At 40.1% G+C, this 15,873-nt stretch overlaps 1 protein-coding gene across 6 annotated transcripts in view; it reads right to left on the bottom strand.

Moving 5' to 3' along the window:
• ABL1 (ABL proto-oncogene 1, non-receptor tyrosine kinase) overlaps positions 1 to 15,873 on the bottom strand; it is a 111,967-nt gene that overhangs the window by 29,027 nt on the left and 67,067 nt on the right. Inside the window, exons 1-2 of one of the 6 annotated variants that reach the window (XM_044992609.1) lie at positions 13,560 to 13,966; positions 1,276 to 1,387 (exon numbers count right to left, since the gene is read on the bottom strand). The exons of 3 other annotated variants lie outside the window; for them this stretch is intronic. In XM_044992609.1, coding sequence (XP_044848544.1) covers positions 1,276 to 1,306 — 31 coding nt within the window. In that variant the 5' untranslated portion in view covers positions 1,307 to 1,387; positions 13,560 to 13,966. Of the gene's footprint in view, positions 1 to 1,275; positions 1,388 to 13,559; positions 13,967 to 15,873 lie in introns of those variants that run through there. 2 more of the 6 variants (XM_044992610.1, XM_044992608.1) reach the window with 2 other exon arrangements.

Genomic DNA, 15,873 nt, shown 5'->3' with positions numbered 1-15,873 from the left:
TGGTGAAAAAAATTTCCCTGGAACCTACCCCCCTCCCTCCCCATTTACATTAATTCTTATGGGGAAATTGGATTCGCTTAACATCGTTTCACTTAAAGTCGCATTTTTCAGGAACATAACTACAACGTTAAGCAAGGAGTTACTGTACCACAAACTTTTGCCAGTACAATAATGTCAGTAAGGGGTGTGATTCTTCATTACATTTTTATACCAGCAAAAAGCCCTAGTATAGATGCAGTTATATAGCAAAAAAAGTCCTTCTGACAGTATTGCTTATTTTGGTTGAGGAACTAGTATGAACTATACTGGCAAACCCTTTCTAGGGTCGACCAGGCCTTGGAGTCGAGCTCCAGCTGTGTGATGCCCAAGACAAGGAGGGGGAGTGTAATGTCCTTGATCTGAAGAAAAAACTGTTCTACATTTCCAAGAAAATACCAGTTCTCACATCCTCCCTGGCTCCCTTTTGTGATGCAGGAAGGTCCAAGAAATCTTTTGTTCAGGTCCCCTCTCCTGCTCAGTAATGATCATGGATTGACCATTACTACTACAGCCAGCTGGAGTTTCTCAGATGCAAGTGGGGACTAGTAATTTGGGAATCACTCCAAACTTTTAGAAACATGATTTTGAAACAAGCTGGGAGCTATTTACAAAGTGAACCAACACTAGTGGAAAGGAAGTTTCAAACTCTGTGTAGAGGGGATACTACATACAAGTGGAGTGAATGTGCAGTGACTGTTTATATCGGAGAATGGCTAAAACCCAGACTTCATCAAGTTAGGTCTGCTTGCTTTAAGGTATGTGGTGGTAAAAAAAGTTATTATTCAACAACTGACAAAAATTCAGTAACCTAAGCGTGTTGGTGCAAGTCATCAAGATAGATACATACATGCTCAGAGTCTGTAGTATTATCAGAGTTTACTATAATTATTTGGACTGGTTAAATTCAAAGGTATCTATACACATAATTAAGCCTACTTTCTTAGCCAAATACTTGCTATTGGGAAGTATATTCATGTAGCAGATCAAGAAGTCACATCATATTGCTTCACAAACGAAAAAATATAAAATGCTGAAAGGTCAAAAAACAACTTGAGAGATTTAGAAAAGGCATATCTGAAGCCATCGGACTCCTTGTTGTTTTTGTGGGTACAGACTAACACGGCTACCCCAATACTTCCTTTTTGTGTAATGCTGATACATATTTTAATGCTCCAGGCCTGCTTTAATAGGGACAATAAAAGGAAGATAGAGAAAATTAAGCTATAATAATTTTACCATGAAAATACTTTGATCTTGTCAAGCCCATTAAGCTCCCCTTATCAAACTCAGGGTGCTGCACTGATTGGAGTTACTCCAAAGTGAGTTACATCATCAGACTGGTAAACACCTGGAATAAACAGACAGCAAACAGCTGGAGGTGACTGATACACAGCATCAGTAAGAAGTGGTTTATCATGAAAGATCTGCTCCCCCCAAATACGGTGCAAGCAGTGCAATTTATGCTGAGGGATGTACCATAACCTCAGATAGGAAGGAAAAGGCCTCCCACTGGGGACTGTTCAACAGGAAGGCAGGAAATCCAAGGTAGTCTCACCTCCAGTTAGAATGTGACTGAGGCCTAGCAGGGGATGTGCTTGGGCCTGTCCATGAATCAGGATACTGGAGTGAGGCTACAGTAGCCCACAAAAGTCCTCTCACCCCCAGTCCACAGTGATGTCAAAACTGATTCTTTATGTATAGATACCAAGTTACTTGTTTATTTTCAGACCATCAGATGACACTATCAAAACATTAAAAGCAACTGCAACTTACAGTGCTAAAGTCTAGAAGACTAGTTTTTTTTATAACACATTTTTGCGAGTTATTCTGTGGGGTATGCCTCAAACTGTCATGGATAACATTCCACAAGCCTGGAGATTGGTGAGAATGGGATTACTGAACAATCTAAACTGTTGGCTGGGCTTTTTTCTTCTTTTCTTTTAAACTGGGAGATTATTATAATAGGAAACTTCAAAGAGTTTCCCTGACCATACAATTATGGCTTCAACCAGCACAGATCACACAGTACATGCTATACATATGAGATGACCACCACCCCACTCTGTTGGCATCTTCTTGACTCATTAGCTATCAGAACTTTACAATGGGAGATGCACAGAGCACACAAACAAATGAAACTCCAATTCAAGAACATCGGGGCTAACTTACTAAGGAATAACTGAAAGAAATGTAAGACAAAGCTGACAGGCTTCGACTATCCATACCTGACACAGAGATAGACATATTCTGTCTGGACTTCTGAATGTATCTGCAAGATACAGTTATGTTCTGATACCCAGTGAAGCACAACCTATTCACATTCTCTCCTATTGGGGCTTAAAATCAATTTAAAAAAGTTCTCTGTCACAGTCACTCAGACTTCTGCTTCTACTAGGGCGTACAGCAGAAGTCCTATCAGCACCACTCTCCCTTTTCCTTAAAAATTTTGTTTACTCTCTCTGCTCCTCTGTTGGCTGTGGCCTTTATTCTGTCTTGCTTGCTGCTCCCTACACTTGGAACAATCACCTTCTTTTTACCTTGGTTTCCATTTCCAACTGTACATCAAAATCCCTTAAATATGCACACTGTACCTCTCCAAATGAGATAACATCTTGGGGCACTGACTACACCTCACTGTATTTGTAAAGCACTGAGCCCTCTTTTCAGTCACAAACATTCTGGTCCAGAAGCAATGATGGGAGGTGAAAGATTTTAACGCATTACCGAGCCATTCAGCCAGCCAGATCCCTCCGTAACTTACCTCTGCCGTGATGCTGACTGAATGCTGTCAGCTGCCAACAACAAGGCAGGTGGTGAGTGGAGACTACTGCTTCTTCTGCAAGAACTCGCTTTATTACTACCTTGTGGTGCCCTGGTGCGCCAAGCTCTCCCATTTTTTTATTTCATTCATCAATGGTGTCCTGTCATGGGCCTACATGACAAATTTTCTGGGGTAGGAGTGCTCTTTTGTTGTTACCTATCTGTACAGTGTCCTGCACGGTGATGCCTGATACTTGCCCGGGGCCCCTAGGTTCTACTGTTGTACAAATCTCCACTGTGACCAACAACACGACTACTTGCTTCTTTATTGCACCCTTGTACCGGGGTAGATGACCACATACAGACTACATTTTAAGAGTTGCTGCAGTTCTTGAGAGTCAGGTATTTGGTGAAACACTTTCCTCATCTCTTCTAAAAGAAGCCTCTCTCTCACATAGCATTCATTCATGTTAATACACTAAAAGATCTAGTAGGCCTAGCAGTCTCGCTAATTACTGCTTACTTCAGGTAGTGAGTCACTTTTAGAGACCATATATAAAAAAAAGTTCTTGGATGCAAAGAATTCCGGTCTAGACCAAAGTGACCAGATTGCCTTCATAATTAAAGCACAGGACTGGAAAACAAAAGAAGAAGCAGGCTGACGGCTGGGCAGTTCCTCGGGGAGGAAGAGACCTCACATCTTCCAACAAAACAAACATCCCATGGACTTCCAAACTCTGCCGGCACTTTTTCACATGGTCATGTGAGTGAAGGAGTAGCTGGAGGACACAGAATAGATTATTAATCTCTTCATGTCACACTGTCAATCAATCTGAAGGGTTCCCCCTCTCCCCGACTCCCCAAAAACTTCTACTAAGAGCCAGAATAGATACACAAACAGAATAAGATTAAATATTCCTGAGTTTTGTACATACTTGACGACTGTTGGAATAGCTGCCTCTTTATCCCCACTATTTCCTTAGTGGCCACTCACAGATTTTCTATGCCTCATGGAATCTGTATTTAAAAAAAATCTGTAAAACAGATCCTTCCAAAAAGAAGGGAGATTCCAGGTTTTATTTCATAACCCGTCCCACTCAGCGAGTTCATGCTCAGCCTGTTCTGTCAACCAGTTTATAGCAGTCTCATATAACCTTCTGCAACAAAGGCTTTTACCATAACTTGCGCTGCTAGTTAACATTTTGTTAGACTAGTCTAATATAGTCAGTGTGACAACAAATGTTCACATGAGGTGTCACCTATTTCTAAATGAATAGCAGCATAGATCCAAACTCTCTCAACCTAAACTATTTTATTTACATTTGGTCACACTCTTCCATATTTGCTCCATTATAATTTCACTGGCTGGGAGATACATTTTTTAAAAGTCATTCCCTTTTTTCACAAGGGGAAGGTCAGACTCAGCCTGCACTGATTGGCACAGTCAGAAAAAAGGCTTGGACACTCCAGAGATTAAAAATGAGCTTCCACAGAACACACACAATTTATACATTTGAATAAGTACTTTATATAACACAGCAAGCCCTATTAACCAAGTGGGTGACAGCTGGAATAAGTTCCAGAAGAAAAGAAAAGCCACAGCCCCAAATCTATAGATGGATTTAACTACGGTCATGTTCTGAGAAATGTGAAAGCATTCCCACTCTGACAAACAAGTCCTATTAGGCTTTCTACTCCATCCCCTCCCTCTCTCAACAATGCAGGCATGAGCCACACAGTGTACTTTCTAGTAGTCTTTCCAGCCAAGCCTAAGAGTCTTCCCAGTGCTATGGCTTCCACCACTTCCTCTGGGAGACAATTCTATCGTTTTTAATAGGCTTCATCATCAGGGTGGGTTTTTTCCTGGCATTTTCCCCTTTTTAAATTTATCACACTAATTCTGCTTATAGACCCTTGATACCATGGCAAAGAATTCTTGACTCTTGGCATTAACTAGTTTTAGACAGGCTGCATGGCACAGAGGCTAGGACGTAAGACACAGCAAGGGAGACCTAGATTCCATTCTTGGCTCTGGCACCATCTTGTCATGTGATCTTGGATAAATCACTTAGGGTAAACATTTCAGATGTGCCTCACTCTCAGTGAAAGTCAATGGGACTTGGGCAATTCTGAACATTTTAATCTGTTTTAATTTCCTCCTCTCGAAGATGAAGAGCAATGATGCTCACCCACATCTGAGCTATGGAGGAGAGCACTATGTAAGAGCCAAGCACTTAACATACTTCCTAGAAAGTGTGGACATGCGTGACCAGTCCCTGGATGATCAGTTTTATATTTGAAATCAAATACAACTCTTCCCATGAAATTATACCACCTTCCTCATCCCAGCCCAATGTGGAAGGGTAGCAGGCAGCATCCAGGTCTGTAACAAAGATGTGACACGGCAGGAACTACTGGAGTTAGTGGATAACTAATAGGTCATAACAAAACCAGAAACATACAGTGATGCAAAGAACCATACTGTCAGCAGGAGAAGAGAGGCCAGGGGATAGGATGGGAAAGGAGGAGACAGATTGAACGCACGTGCTGTATTGGTCTGCAACCAAAATTATTTGATTGGGTAAAACAAAATGAAAGAGCTTCCCTGAGCAGCAATGGCCACTTAATACACTTTATTTGTTCCAAATTTATTCACCACAAAGCCAGATTTTGATCTCAGTTACACCAGTGTAAGCCTAAAGTAAATCCACTGATTTTAGTCAGTGTTACTGGGATCAGAATCTGGCCTGGTACCTCTGAAGCGCATGAAGAGAAGCTCTCTCCAAGAATAGGACAATGACTACTGGCTGCTCCAAACCCTAGGCTGGTCTAATGAAACTGTAAAAAGACATTCTACCAAAAAAGAATATCCACGTAATCTGATGGCTAGAAGTTTAGAAATTACGTCTTCGGTTACTTTAGAAAACAAAGGATTTTACCAGCATGCACAAAATAGTTTTCCACATTATAGAGAATGTTTACAGGTTTAAGTAAGGCTTCTGCTTTATAGCATTATAACCAGCAGCCTTCCAAAAAAGGAAGCAAGAATATTTCAGCCCCAATTTGGGACTCGCTCCATTTTTCAGATCAGATTGGCACACGTACTCACTATGCCTCTGCAAACTGGTAAAGATAAGGACGAGTGAGGGGGAGAGGTGGAGCAGATGACAAACGTTTCTTCTCCTCCCACTTTAAAATATTTCCTAGTGAGAATAATATCTTCTTCTAGCCTTAGTCCCATTCATATGGGGTCAGCTCTTTGAGTTCTCCTCCATTACAGTCTGTCTTGAAACAGTTCTTCAGAATCTCCACAGCTGGGTTTCCAAACCTTCTCTTACCCTCCACTTCTTAAATTTAACATCCTGCTTCCTATACATTCTTCAGATCTTTTTTATACATGTCCAAACTATCTAAGCCTGGATTCCTCATCTTTTCTATAATTAGTACCACTTTTACACTTCCCTTAATTGGTTTGCTCTGAACATGATCCATGCATGTTAACATTTTAATTTCCACGGTGTTCAAGATCTGTTCCTGTCTCTTCCTCAGTGCCAGCATTCAGAGCCATACAAAAGTGCAGACCTAATTACTGTCTTGTATATCTGACCTTTTCAGTTTAATAGGCATCCTTCTATCTCAAATCACTCCACTCATTTCTCTCCATTTAGTCCATGCCTTTCCAGTTCTACATGTAAGTTCATTTCTGAGTTCACCATTATCCTATACCATTGAATCTAGATACTTGAAAATCTGTACCTTTGGTACTGGCTGGCCCCCCAGGGTATATCTACATAGCATGCAGGATCCTGCAGCAGTGCGTCTCAGAAGCTGGGTCTACAGGCTCATGCTACAGAGTTAAAAATAGCTGTGCAGATGTTCTGACTAGGCTTCAGAGCTGGAGTTCCAGACCGAGCATCTCCACAGCAATTTTTAACCAAGTAGCATGAGCCCCGCAAACTTGAGTCTGTAGACGCAGGTTCTGAGACTAGTGGCCACAGGATCCTGCTTGCTGTGAAGACACATTCCCTGATAGAGTCTCCTTGTCCTCCCAGTGGGAAGAATGTGTGAGAGAGAAAAAAGTCCAGCTTAGTTTAAGAACTACTTAGTTAATCAAACAAGGAAAAACCTGAGAGGTCCCAATTCAGCAATACATTTAAGCACATGCTTACTTATAGCACACGCTTAAGCCCATCCCTACTGAGCAAAGCACTTTGAAGCAACACTCAACCCCTTCCACCTACCCACAAACATGCAAAAAAGACTCTCAATGATCTTCATTCCTAGAAACTAAATGATAAATATAACAGAAGTCTCCTACAACTTCAATTCTTGTAGGACAAGACCATTGTGACACAACATGTCTGACTGTTTAGTAGTAACACATGAGTGGATGCATTCACAGAGCACAACAGAAGTAACAGTGAGTGGTTCCAACTTAGTGTAGTAAACTTCCTGATGGTAGTATGTCCAAGATTTAGGTCTTGTTTTTACAGAAAAAATTACAACTATTATGTTTTATAAAATATGTTCATGAATTTATTAATAATTGGAATGAATACAGGTTTATTCCGTTATATTCCCCTGTAGTGCTTGCAAGCCACACACTGCAGCATTGTGCTAATGCATGAGGACTATAAAGTTAAATCAAACTAACTGCAAATTAAAGTTAACTGATTGGTCTATTTTCATTACCCAAGCTGAGAGAAATGCAGACAGTAAACAGCATCAGTGCTGAAAAGTCAATTCAGTTTGTCAGATTTTTCCAGGTATTCTTAGCAACACAGATAAGTAATTACCCCCTTCCTTCACTTTAGATATGGTTTTCAACCAGAATCCCTTTACAAAACAAAAACAAACAGCTTTGTTTGACTATGATTCAAACAACGAAGATTGTAGGGGAAATGTGACATTTAAGCTAACCTTCATTAGTTTAAAAACAGTAGTTTCAGAGTCACACCACCTATAACACAAGCATAAAACAATTACACGGATTCTCGTCCTTGCTGAGCATCTGGTAATGTTAGAGAGCACAACAAAATGGGGTTGCTAGTATGGGCACTGTCACAATTTTTCCAGCAAGGTTCCACAGCCCTCAGCAAGGATCCCTTTGTGATCCAATCAAGCCACTCTTCCAATCAAGCCAGGAGTTCGGGCAGGATGGTCCCGCGGGCCGTAGTTTGCCCACCCCTGCTTTATAGTCTATGTTAGTCATGAAAGCACAAGACTGCCACCTGCTTCCTCTTTTTTCTCTCCTATAACTCCACATGTTGCTAAGACAGGGAAAGCACAGAAAGATCCCGGGGGGGGAAAGGGGAGGGCGTCTTGTGTCAATTGGGGAGGAATAGAAGATGGCACACAGCTTGTAAGGATTCAAGAGCAACAGTCCATTATTTATGGCCCTTGAGGAATATTTATCTCCTGGTGCTCTTTACAAAGATGGTCTTACTAGACCAGGGTTTGGCAACCTTTCAGAAGTGCTGTGCCAAGTCTTCATTTATTCACTCTACTCTACGATTTCGCGTGCCAGTCATACATTTAACGCTTTTAGAAGGTCTCTTTCTATAAGTCTATAATATAGAACTAAACTATTATTGTATGTAAAGTAAATAAGGTTTTTAAAATATTTAAGAAGCTTCATTTAAAATTACATTAAAATGCAGAGCCCCCTGGATGGTGGCCAGGACCCGGGCAGAGTGAGTGCCACTGAAAATCAGCTCACGTGCCACCTTCGGCACCTGTGCCATAGGTTGCCTACCCCTGTATTAGACCATAGGCTCAGGTGAGGACCTGTTGCTTCCATCAAAATGATCAAGTCCTCATGTGGAACAGATGTCCTCATTCTTTGAATAATATAAGCAAATGCTTTGCACCTGTTCCTCTGGAATTTGTGGTTTGGATCAGCCCACCTGGTGCTCAAGTGTGTCCATCAGAGAGAAATGGAACAGCATAGAAACAGATACTGTAGTTTTCTTCTTAAAATTACAATAGAATTGAAAAGTATCTAAAATACTTGATAAGGCTTTAAGCTTCAGAAAGGGATGGCACAAATCCTATTTTTTCCCTATGATGCTGTTATATTTCCACTCTTCAATCCCCTTCCCAAGAGAGATGCAGAACTGATCAGGATTGTGATGCTATCTATATTCCCTGACTCTTCAGTCCCAGTAGGAGAGTAAAGATTATTAAAACTACAGTTGCAATGCTTGTTCGTTTACATCATCATCTTCGGATGCTGACTTCAGCTTTATCCTGGGCTGGGAAATAAATTTGTCTGGATATCAGTTTGCTGGAAGAGTGTTTAAATGTTGTTTCCAAACTCATTTCCCAGTCCACTATAGGAAATGAGCATATAGATGCAGCTTTAGAGAAACTGAAGCAAAGACAATTTATAGTATCAGGGGACCACCTCATAGCAATTTGGTCTTGCCGGTGCACATTAAGTCAAACTGTGTTATAACCCCATTTTGGAACTGTAAAGACAAAGGCTGCAGTACATTTCAACATCATCTTTTTAACATGGTTTGATTGTATCCACACGTGAGACCACATTGTACAGCAGCATAATTAGAGCAATACCATGCTGTAACACCATCCCTCAATGGTAACTTTTGCTGGGAAGATTATAGTGTATGTAACACATAAGGCCCTAAAAACTGTATGAAGGACCCAGCTGCAAAACAGTGGTGGCCCAACGTGGTTCAAGTCTTCCCATAAAAATAGGAGTATTAGTGTCTGCTACAGACCACCAAATCAAAATAGGGAACAAGATGACCATCTCCTTATGCACCCATCTGTAGGGAAAAAAACCTGTGTGATCATGGAGACTTCAATTTCAGTGACACATACTGGAGGTCTCATGCTGCCAGTACTAAAACATCCTTGGATTTTTTAAACAGTATAGATGACAATTTCCTAACTCAAAAAGTGTTCCAGCCAAAACAAGCAACTCTTTATTAGACCATGTCCTAACAGAAAGAGAAACTGACCACAGAACTAAAAATTAACCTTGATCATATTTATAAATGTCCAAGCAGAATAAAGTACAACCATTTTTTACACACACAGACACAGAGACACACAGTGCTTTAATACAGCCAGTTTCACAAAACTGAAAACAATGAGTGAACTGAGCTGGGAAGAAGAATTTAATCAGAAAAATGTGTATGATAATTAGGAATCATTTAAGGATACCTTACTAGATGCCCAAAAAGTCACAACTGAGGAAGGCAGCCAGGCTGATTTAAAAACTGACCTGGTTTAGAGGGGAAGTTTTATAAAAATAAATTTTATATATAAATAAAACAAAATGGAAGAAATGGGAAACTCTTAGTAATTAATATAAATCAGAAGTTGGGAATTGTAGAAAATTGATAAGGGAAGCAAAGGGACACAAGACAACATCTATGGCCAGCACTGTTAACGACCATAAGATGTTTTATTTTATATATATGAATGAATGAATAAATAAAATATATGGAACAAAAAGAATCCCTCCAGTGGTATTGGTCCATTACTAGATGGATATGGTAGAATTATCAAATAATAATGCAGAAAAGGCAGATGTGTTCAATAAATGTTTCTGTTCTGTATTTGGGGAAAAAAGATTATATAGTCTCATTATATGATGATAATATCTCTTTTTCCATCCCACTAGTATCTCTGGAGGATGTTAAACAGAAACTACTAAGGTTTAAAACTTTTAAATCAGCAGGCCCAAATAACCTCCATTCAAGAGTTTTAAAAGAGCTAGCTGAGGCACTTGCTGGACCATTAATGTTGATTTTCTGTAAGTCTTGGAACACTGGGGAAGGTCCAGAAGACTGGAAGAAAGCTAATGTTGTGCCAATTTAAAAAAAAAAAAGTTGTAAAATGGGATGGCCTGGGAAACTATAGGTCTGTAAGCCTGACATCAATACCAGGCAAGATAATGAAGCATCTGATATGGGACTTAATAAAGATTAAAGGAAAGTAATATAATTAATGCAAATCAACATGGATTTATGGAAAATAAATCTTGTCAAACTCACTTGATTTTTTCTGGTGAGATTACAAGTTTGGTTGGTAAAGGTAATAGTGTTGATATAACATACTTTGACTTGGTACCACACAACATTTTGATTATAAAACTCAAATATAAAATTAACATGGCATACATTAAATGGATTAAAAACTGGCTAACTGACAGATCTCAAAATGTAACTATAAACCAGGAATTGTCATCAAGAGGGTATGTTGCCAGTTAGGTACTGCAGGAAATCAGTTCTTGATCCTACACTGTTTAATATTTTTATCCATAACCTGGAAGAAAACAAAACCATCTCTTATAAAGTTTGCATAGGACATAAACATTGGGAAAGTGGTAAATAATTAAGAGGACAGGTCACTGATTCAGAAGGATCTGGATTTCTGGGTAAACTGGGCACAAGCAAACAATGTGCGTTTTAATACAGCTAAATCTATACATCTAGGAACAAAGAATGTAGGCCATACTTACAGGATGGGGACTCTATCCCAGGAAGCAGTGAGTCTGAAAAAGATTTGGGGTCTTGGTGGATAATCAGCTGAACACGAGCTTCCAGTGTGATGCTGTGGCCAAAAGAGATCATGCACCCCAGGATTGCATTAACAGGGTAATCTTGAGTAGGAATAGAGAATTATTTTTCCTCAGTATTTGGCACCAGTGTGACCACTCCAGGAATACTGTGTCCAGTGCTTATACCCATAATTCAAGAAGGATGTTGATATATTGGAGAGAGTTATTAAAGGATTAGAAAACATGTATTATGGTGATAGACTCAAGAAGCTCCATGTATTTAACTTAAAGAGAAGGTCCGGGGTGACTTGATGACAGTCTGTAAGTACCTACATGGGAAACAAATATTTAATAATGGGTTCTTCAATTTAGCAGTGAAAGGTGTAACATGATCCACTGGCTACAAGCTGAAATTCAGACTGGAAATAAGGCATATATTTTGACAGCAGGAGTAATTAACTATTGGAACAATTCACCATGGACTGTGGTAGATTCTCCGTCACTGACCATTTTAAAATCAATATTGATTTTTTTCTAAAATAATATGTTCTCAGAATTGTTTTGGAGAAGTTCTATGGCCAGTGTTATACAGGAGATCAGACTAGATGATCACTGTGGTCCCTTCTGGCCTTGAAATCTATGTCTATGAATGAAAACAGTATTAAAGAAGAGTGGCACAGACCTGGATTGCATAGAATTAGTAGTTCTGTAGACTGGTTCAGCCCTGTCTACTCAGGCAAAATAAAACTATTTTATATCCAAGTCTGGCCACTACTGGATCTCCCAACATGATAGTTTTTAATTAACACAGGGGGAAAAAAAATCTTACAAGGGATGGAAAAAGAAAGAAGCAGGGGAAAGTAAGCTTTTGCCACTTGTTCTTGTTGATATTAGAGCTGAACGAGTAATTCAGAACCAGCAAACATATTTTACAAATTCAGACTATTATTTAGCTAGCTACAAGCAAATCACAATTTCTTCAATTTGATTTATTAGAAATTATTCATGTCTTTTGTGATTTTTTTAATCTATAAATTAATTGGGAACATTTCTCTGATTAAGATTTGACTCTTGAGCAACAGTTAGCCATGATTGGTCAAGTTAAGTCACAAGGTTTGGTTTCTGGTCCCTGATTTGATGAGTGAACAACATACTTCTGGAATGCATATTATTTGAACTTCAGTAGCACTTACAGGCCCCAAAGAAGATCAGGGACCCACTGCACTGGTGTCTGTACAAACACCTAGCGAAAGACAGTCCCTGTCCTGAAGAGTTTATAAGGGAAATAAATCAGACAGACAAAGATCGGAGAAAAGCAATGTTATCCCTATTTTACAGATGGAATTAAGTAATTTGCTTAAGGTCACACAGGAAATATGTGGCAGAGCCAGGAAACCATCTCTCTCAATTCCCAGTCCGGTGCCTTAACCACAAGGCCAATCCTCTCTATCTAATCATGCATACAAATTTAAAATTCAGTTTCCACAAATACTTATACATGTGACTTGGAAATTCGCTTTCCATGAGCATTCATGGAAGTGAAACTCAGTTGCATGAACTCTTGAGGAAAGCAAACACGAAAGGTCTGATCAAAATGAATTAAAACAATACAACTGAATATTGGCAGAAAATATTTTGCAGTATTCAACCAGCTCTGGTGATCTAAATTAAATGTAAGATGCTTTTCAAGCATCTAGGCTTCTTTAGATTTCATTCCTAACTTCAAGAGAGGCTTCTCTCCCTGCCCCCTTTTCCCCACAAAAAGGGAGACCCTTCTGCAGGCAAAACTAAATGCAAGGCCTGCAGATATGGCTTTGTTTATTTTATCAGCAGTAAGATCCCTTGAAATTTTACAACCATAAATGGTAGGGCCATGTTCGCTTTGTATACTGTAGTTAATGAAAATCACCTGGTTTTGAAAACACAGAGCCACATATACCATGAAAATTCTCCTCATCTCCATAAGTGAGAATAAACTAATGAGCTTAGGCTAACTTTGAAAATAAGAAGTCTCTCCGTTCCAGCTCCAACTCAAAAGTGCAGGAAGGACTTCTCTGTTAAGGTCCACGACCACACAATCTGGCTGCTCTTCTCACAACGCAGAGTCACACAATATACCAGAGGCCTAAGCAAAGGGATTCCAGACTTTAGGAATCCAGCTGTTAGGCCTCAAGTTGCCAAGACTTCCCCCAGAATCCACTTCAAAGAGCCACAGTTTTGAACTTACCTTCCAAATAGCAGCTGGAGGAAGAGGAAAGTCCTTTTTTCGATTTGCAACCCACCAATTTCAAGCAAATCTCCAACATTTTCATTTGTTAGTTTGGCTTCGGCTTGTGTGTTCTCTCCCCTCCCCCTTAGGTTTCACATACACAAAAAAGAGTTTCCCGTTAAGAGATCTAAAAATCCAGCACTCTTAAAACCATGAAAAGAATAAGCCAGAGAGACAGATAATCCACAGGGCCCATAGTACCAGTCCCAGAAACTTAACTCAAGTTTTGCTCCCCTTTTGTTAACTCTTTTGTTGGGAGAGAAAAAAAATCCTACTAAGTTGGAAGCAGTTACTTCTTGCGGCAGCTCCAAAACTCTGCCATTCTTTCCCTCATACTCTCACTCCGTTAGGCACTTCGTGCAGGCAGAGCTGCTTACGTTAAACTGCCAACAAAGGGCCCCCTTCAGGCTTTGGCTGTCTGACTTCATGACATCAGATAGGCTAGTAACGCCCATAGCATACTTAACCCCTCATTGTTCCAACTTGCCTACGATTTAGGTCAACAGCAGGATTCTACTAACATATTTCATCAGTCATTTCCAGAGAACAAATCAACCCGTCTTCCTTGCCCTGGGAGCAACGACAGCGTCATTTGAGGCATTTCCTCAGAGTCAAAGAAACGCAAAACAATGTAGGGGCTAATTATTATTATTTATATAACCCCATAGGTGTACATGGGAATTTACAGCAGTAAGAATGCACAGACTGGCAAAGGAGAGACAATGTCCTAACGCCAAAGAGCAACAGCACTTTACACTAATATTTTGAACTTTTGCTTCTCTGCACAGGAGTACACTGGCAGCCATTCCCACTCACCACACTAAGTAGAATGCAGGAGAGGAATATGCATTATTCCCCAGGATGTACAATTCTGACACCACTGTGATATTTACTGTTGTATAGACTCACACACGTAGAACTGAAGTAATTATACTTTCTGAATAATTATTACATAGAGGGGCAATACTTTTGAGAACCCCAATGGCCTCTCCCACCCTTAACACTGCTTTGCAGGTTTGTGAAGGGTATGGTCTTGCTTGCTGCTCTCCCCAATTTTGTATTTGTGGTATGTCCAACCCACATGTGGCTCGGCTCCTCGGTTGTCTACATTGATGTACCTCCCTTTGTTTAAATACATACATGCTTTTACATTGTTCTACAACAATGGTTTTCAACCTTTTTTCATTTGCGGACCCCTAAAAATTTTTGAATGGAGGTGTGGACCCCTTTGGAAATCTTAGACAATCTGCAGACCCCCAGGGGTCTCCAGACCACAGCTTGAAAACACTGTTCTATGGTAACAACCACCTTTTTGGACCCCTTAGACATAGTCTGTGGATCTCAACAGGTCCGCGGACCACAGGTTGAAAATCCCTGCTCTACACAGTAGAAATAAAACAGAATGTATGTAATATGTATTCTTCTAATTCTTAAAAAAACAAAAACAAACAAAAAACACTTCAGCAGATCACATAGGTACACACAATCACAATGTGTGGAACACCATTGCTGCAAACATGACTAGAGCTCTTGGGATCCACAAAGAGGAGTGACCCCAGCATGACTTCATATTTTCCCTCCATGTGTTCCCCGCCCTGAAAGCTTCTCTCCATATTTGTTTTAATAAGTAATCGCGCCAAAATAAACTATTGCACTTCTCCCTTCCCTCTAACGTTTTCAAATATTTAATATTTCAAGGGAAACTCTGCATGTCTCCAGCATCTGAGAAGCATGTATCTAACACAGCAAACACACAGTCCAGATTCTCCACATACACCTCTACCTCAATATAACGCGATCTAACACAAATTTGGATATAATGCGGTACAGCAGCGCTACAGGGGGGCAGGGCTGTGCACTCTGGTGGATCAAAGCAAGTTCGATATAACACGGTTTCACCTATAACGCGGTAAGATTTTTCGGCTCCTGAGGACAGCGTTATATCGAGGTAGAGGTGTACGTTATTTTAGAGCACTGTTTTGCTTCAGAGTTCTGGTCTGTGGAGGTGTATTCTCCTAACAGCACAGCTTGGAAAGAAATCACCAGTCCCTCAACCCATGCCATTTTTTAAAACTGTAAGAAACACTGTAACTGATCACACCACCAGATGCATTATTTCTATAGCCTAAATCACTTTGCACCCCCGTTTCTGGTTTTATCCACACATCTCAAAACAGATGGGTGAGCACTATTATCCCTATCCCTGTGACTCAATTTAAGTAACTCCTCAAGTTCACAGTCAGTGGTAGAGACAAGGACAAAACTCTGATCT

This window comes from Mauremys mutica, chromosome 18, assembly GCF_020497125.1.
Source record: "Mauremys mutica isolate MM-2020 ecotype Southern chromosome 18, ASM2049712v1, whole genome shotgun sequence".
NCBI classification, from domain to species: Eukaryota; Metazoa; Chordata; order Testudines; family Geoemydidae; genus Mauremys; species Mauremys mutica.
This window is presented reverse-complemented; position numbering and strand designations above follow the sequence as displayed.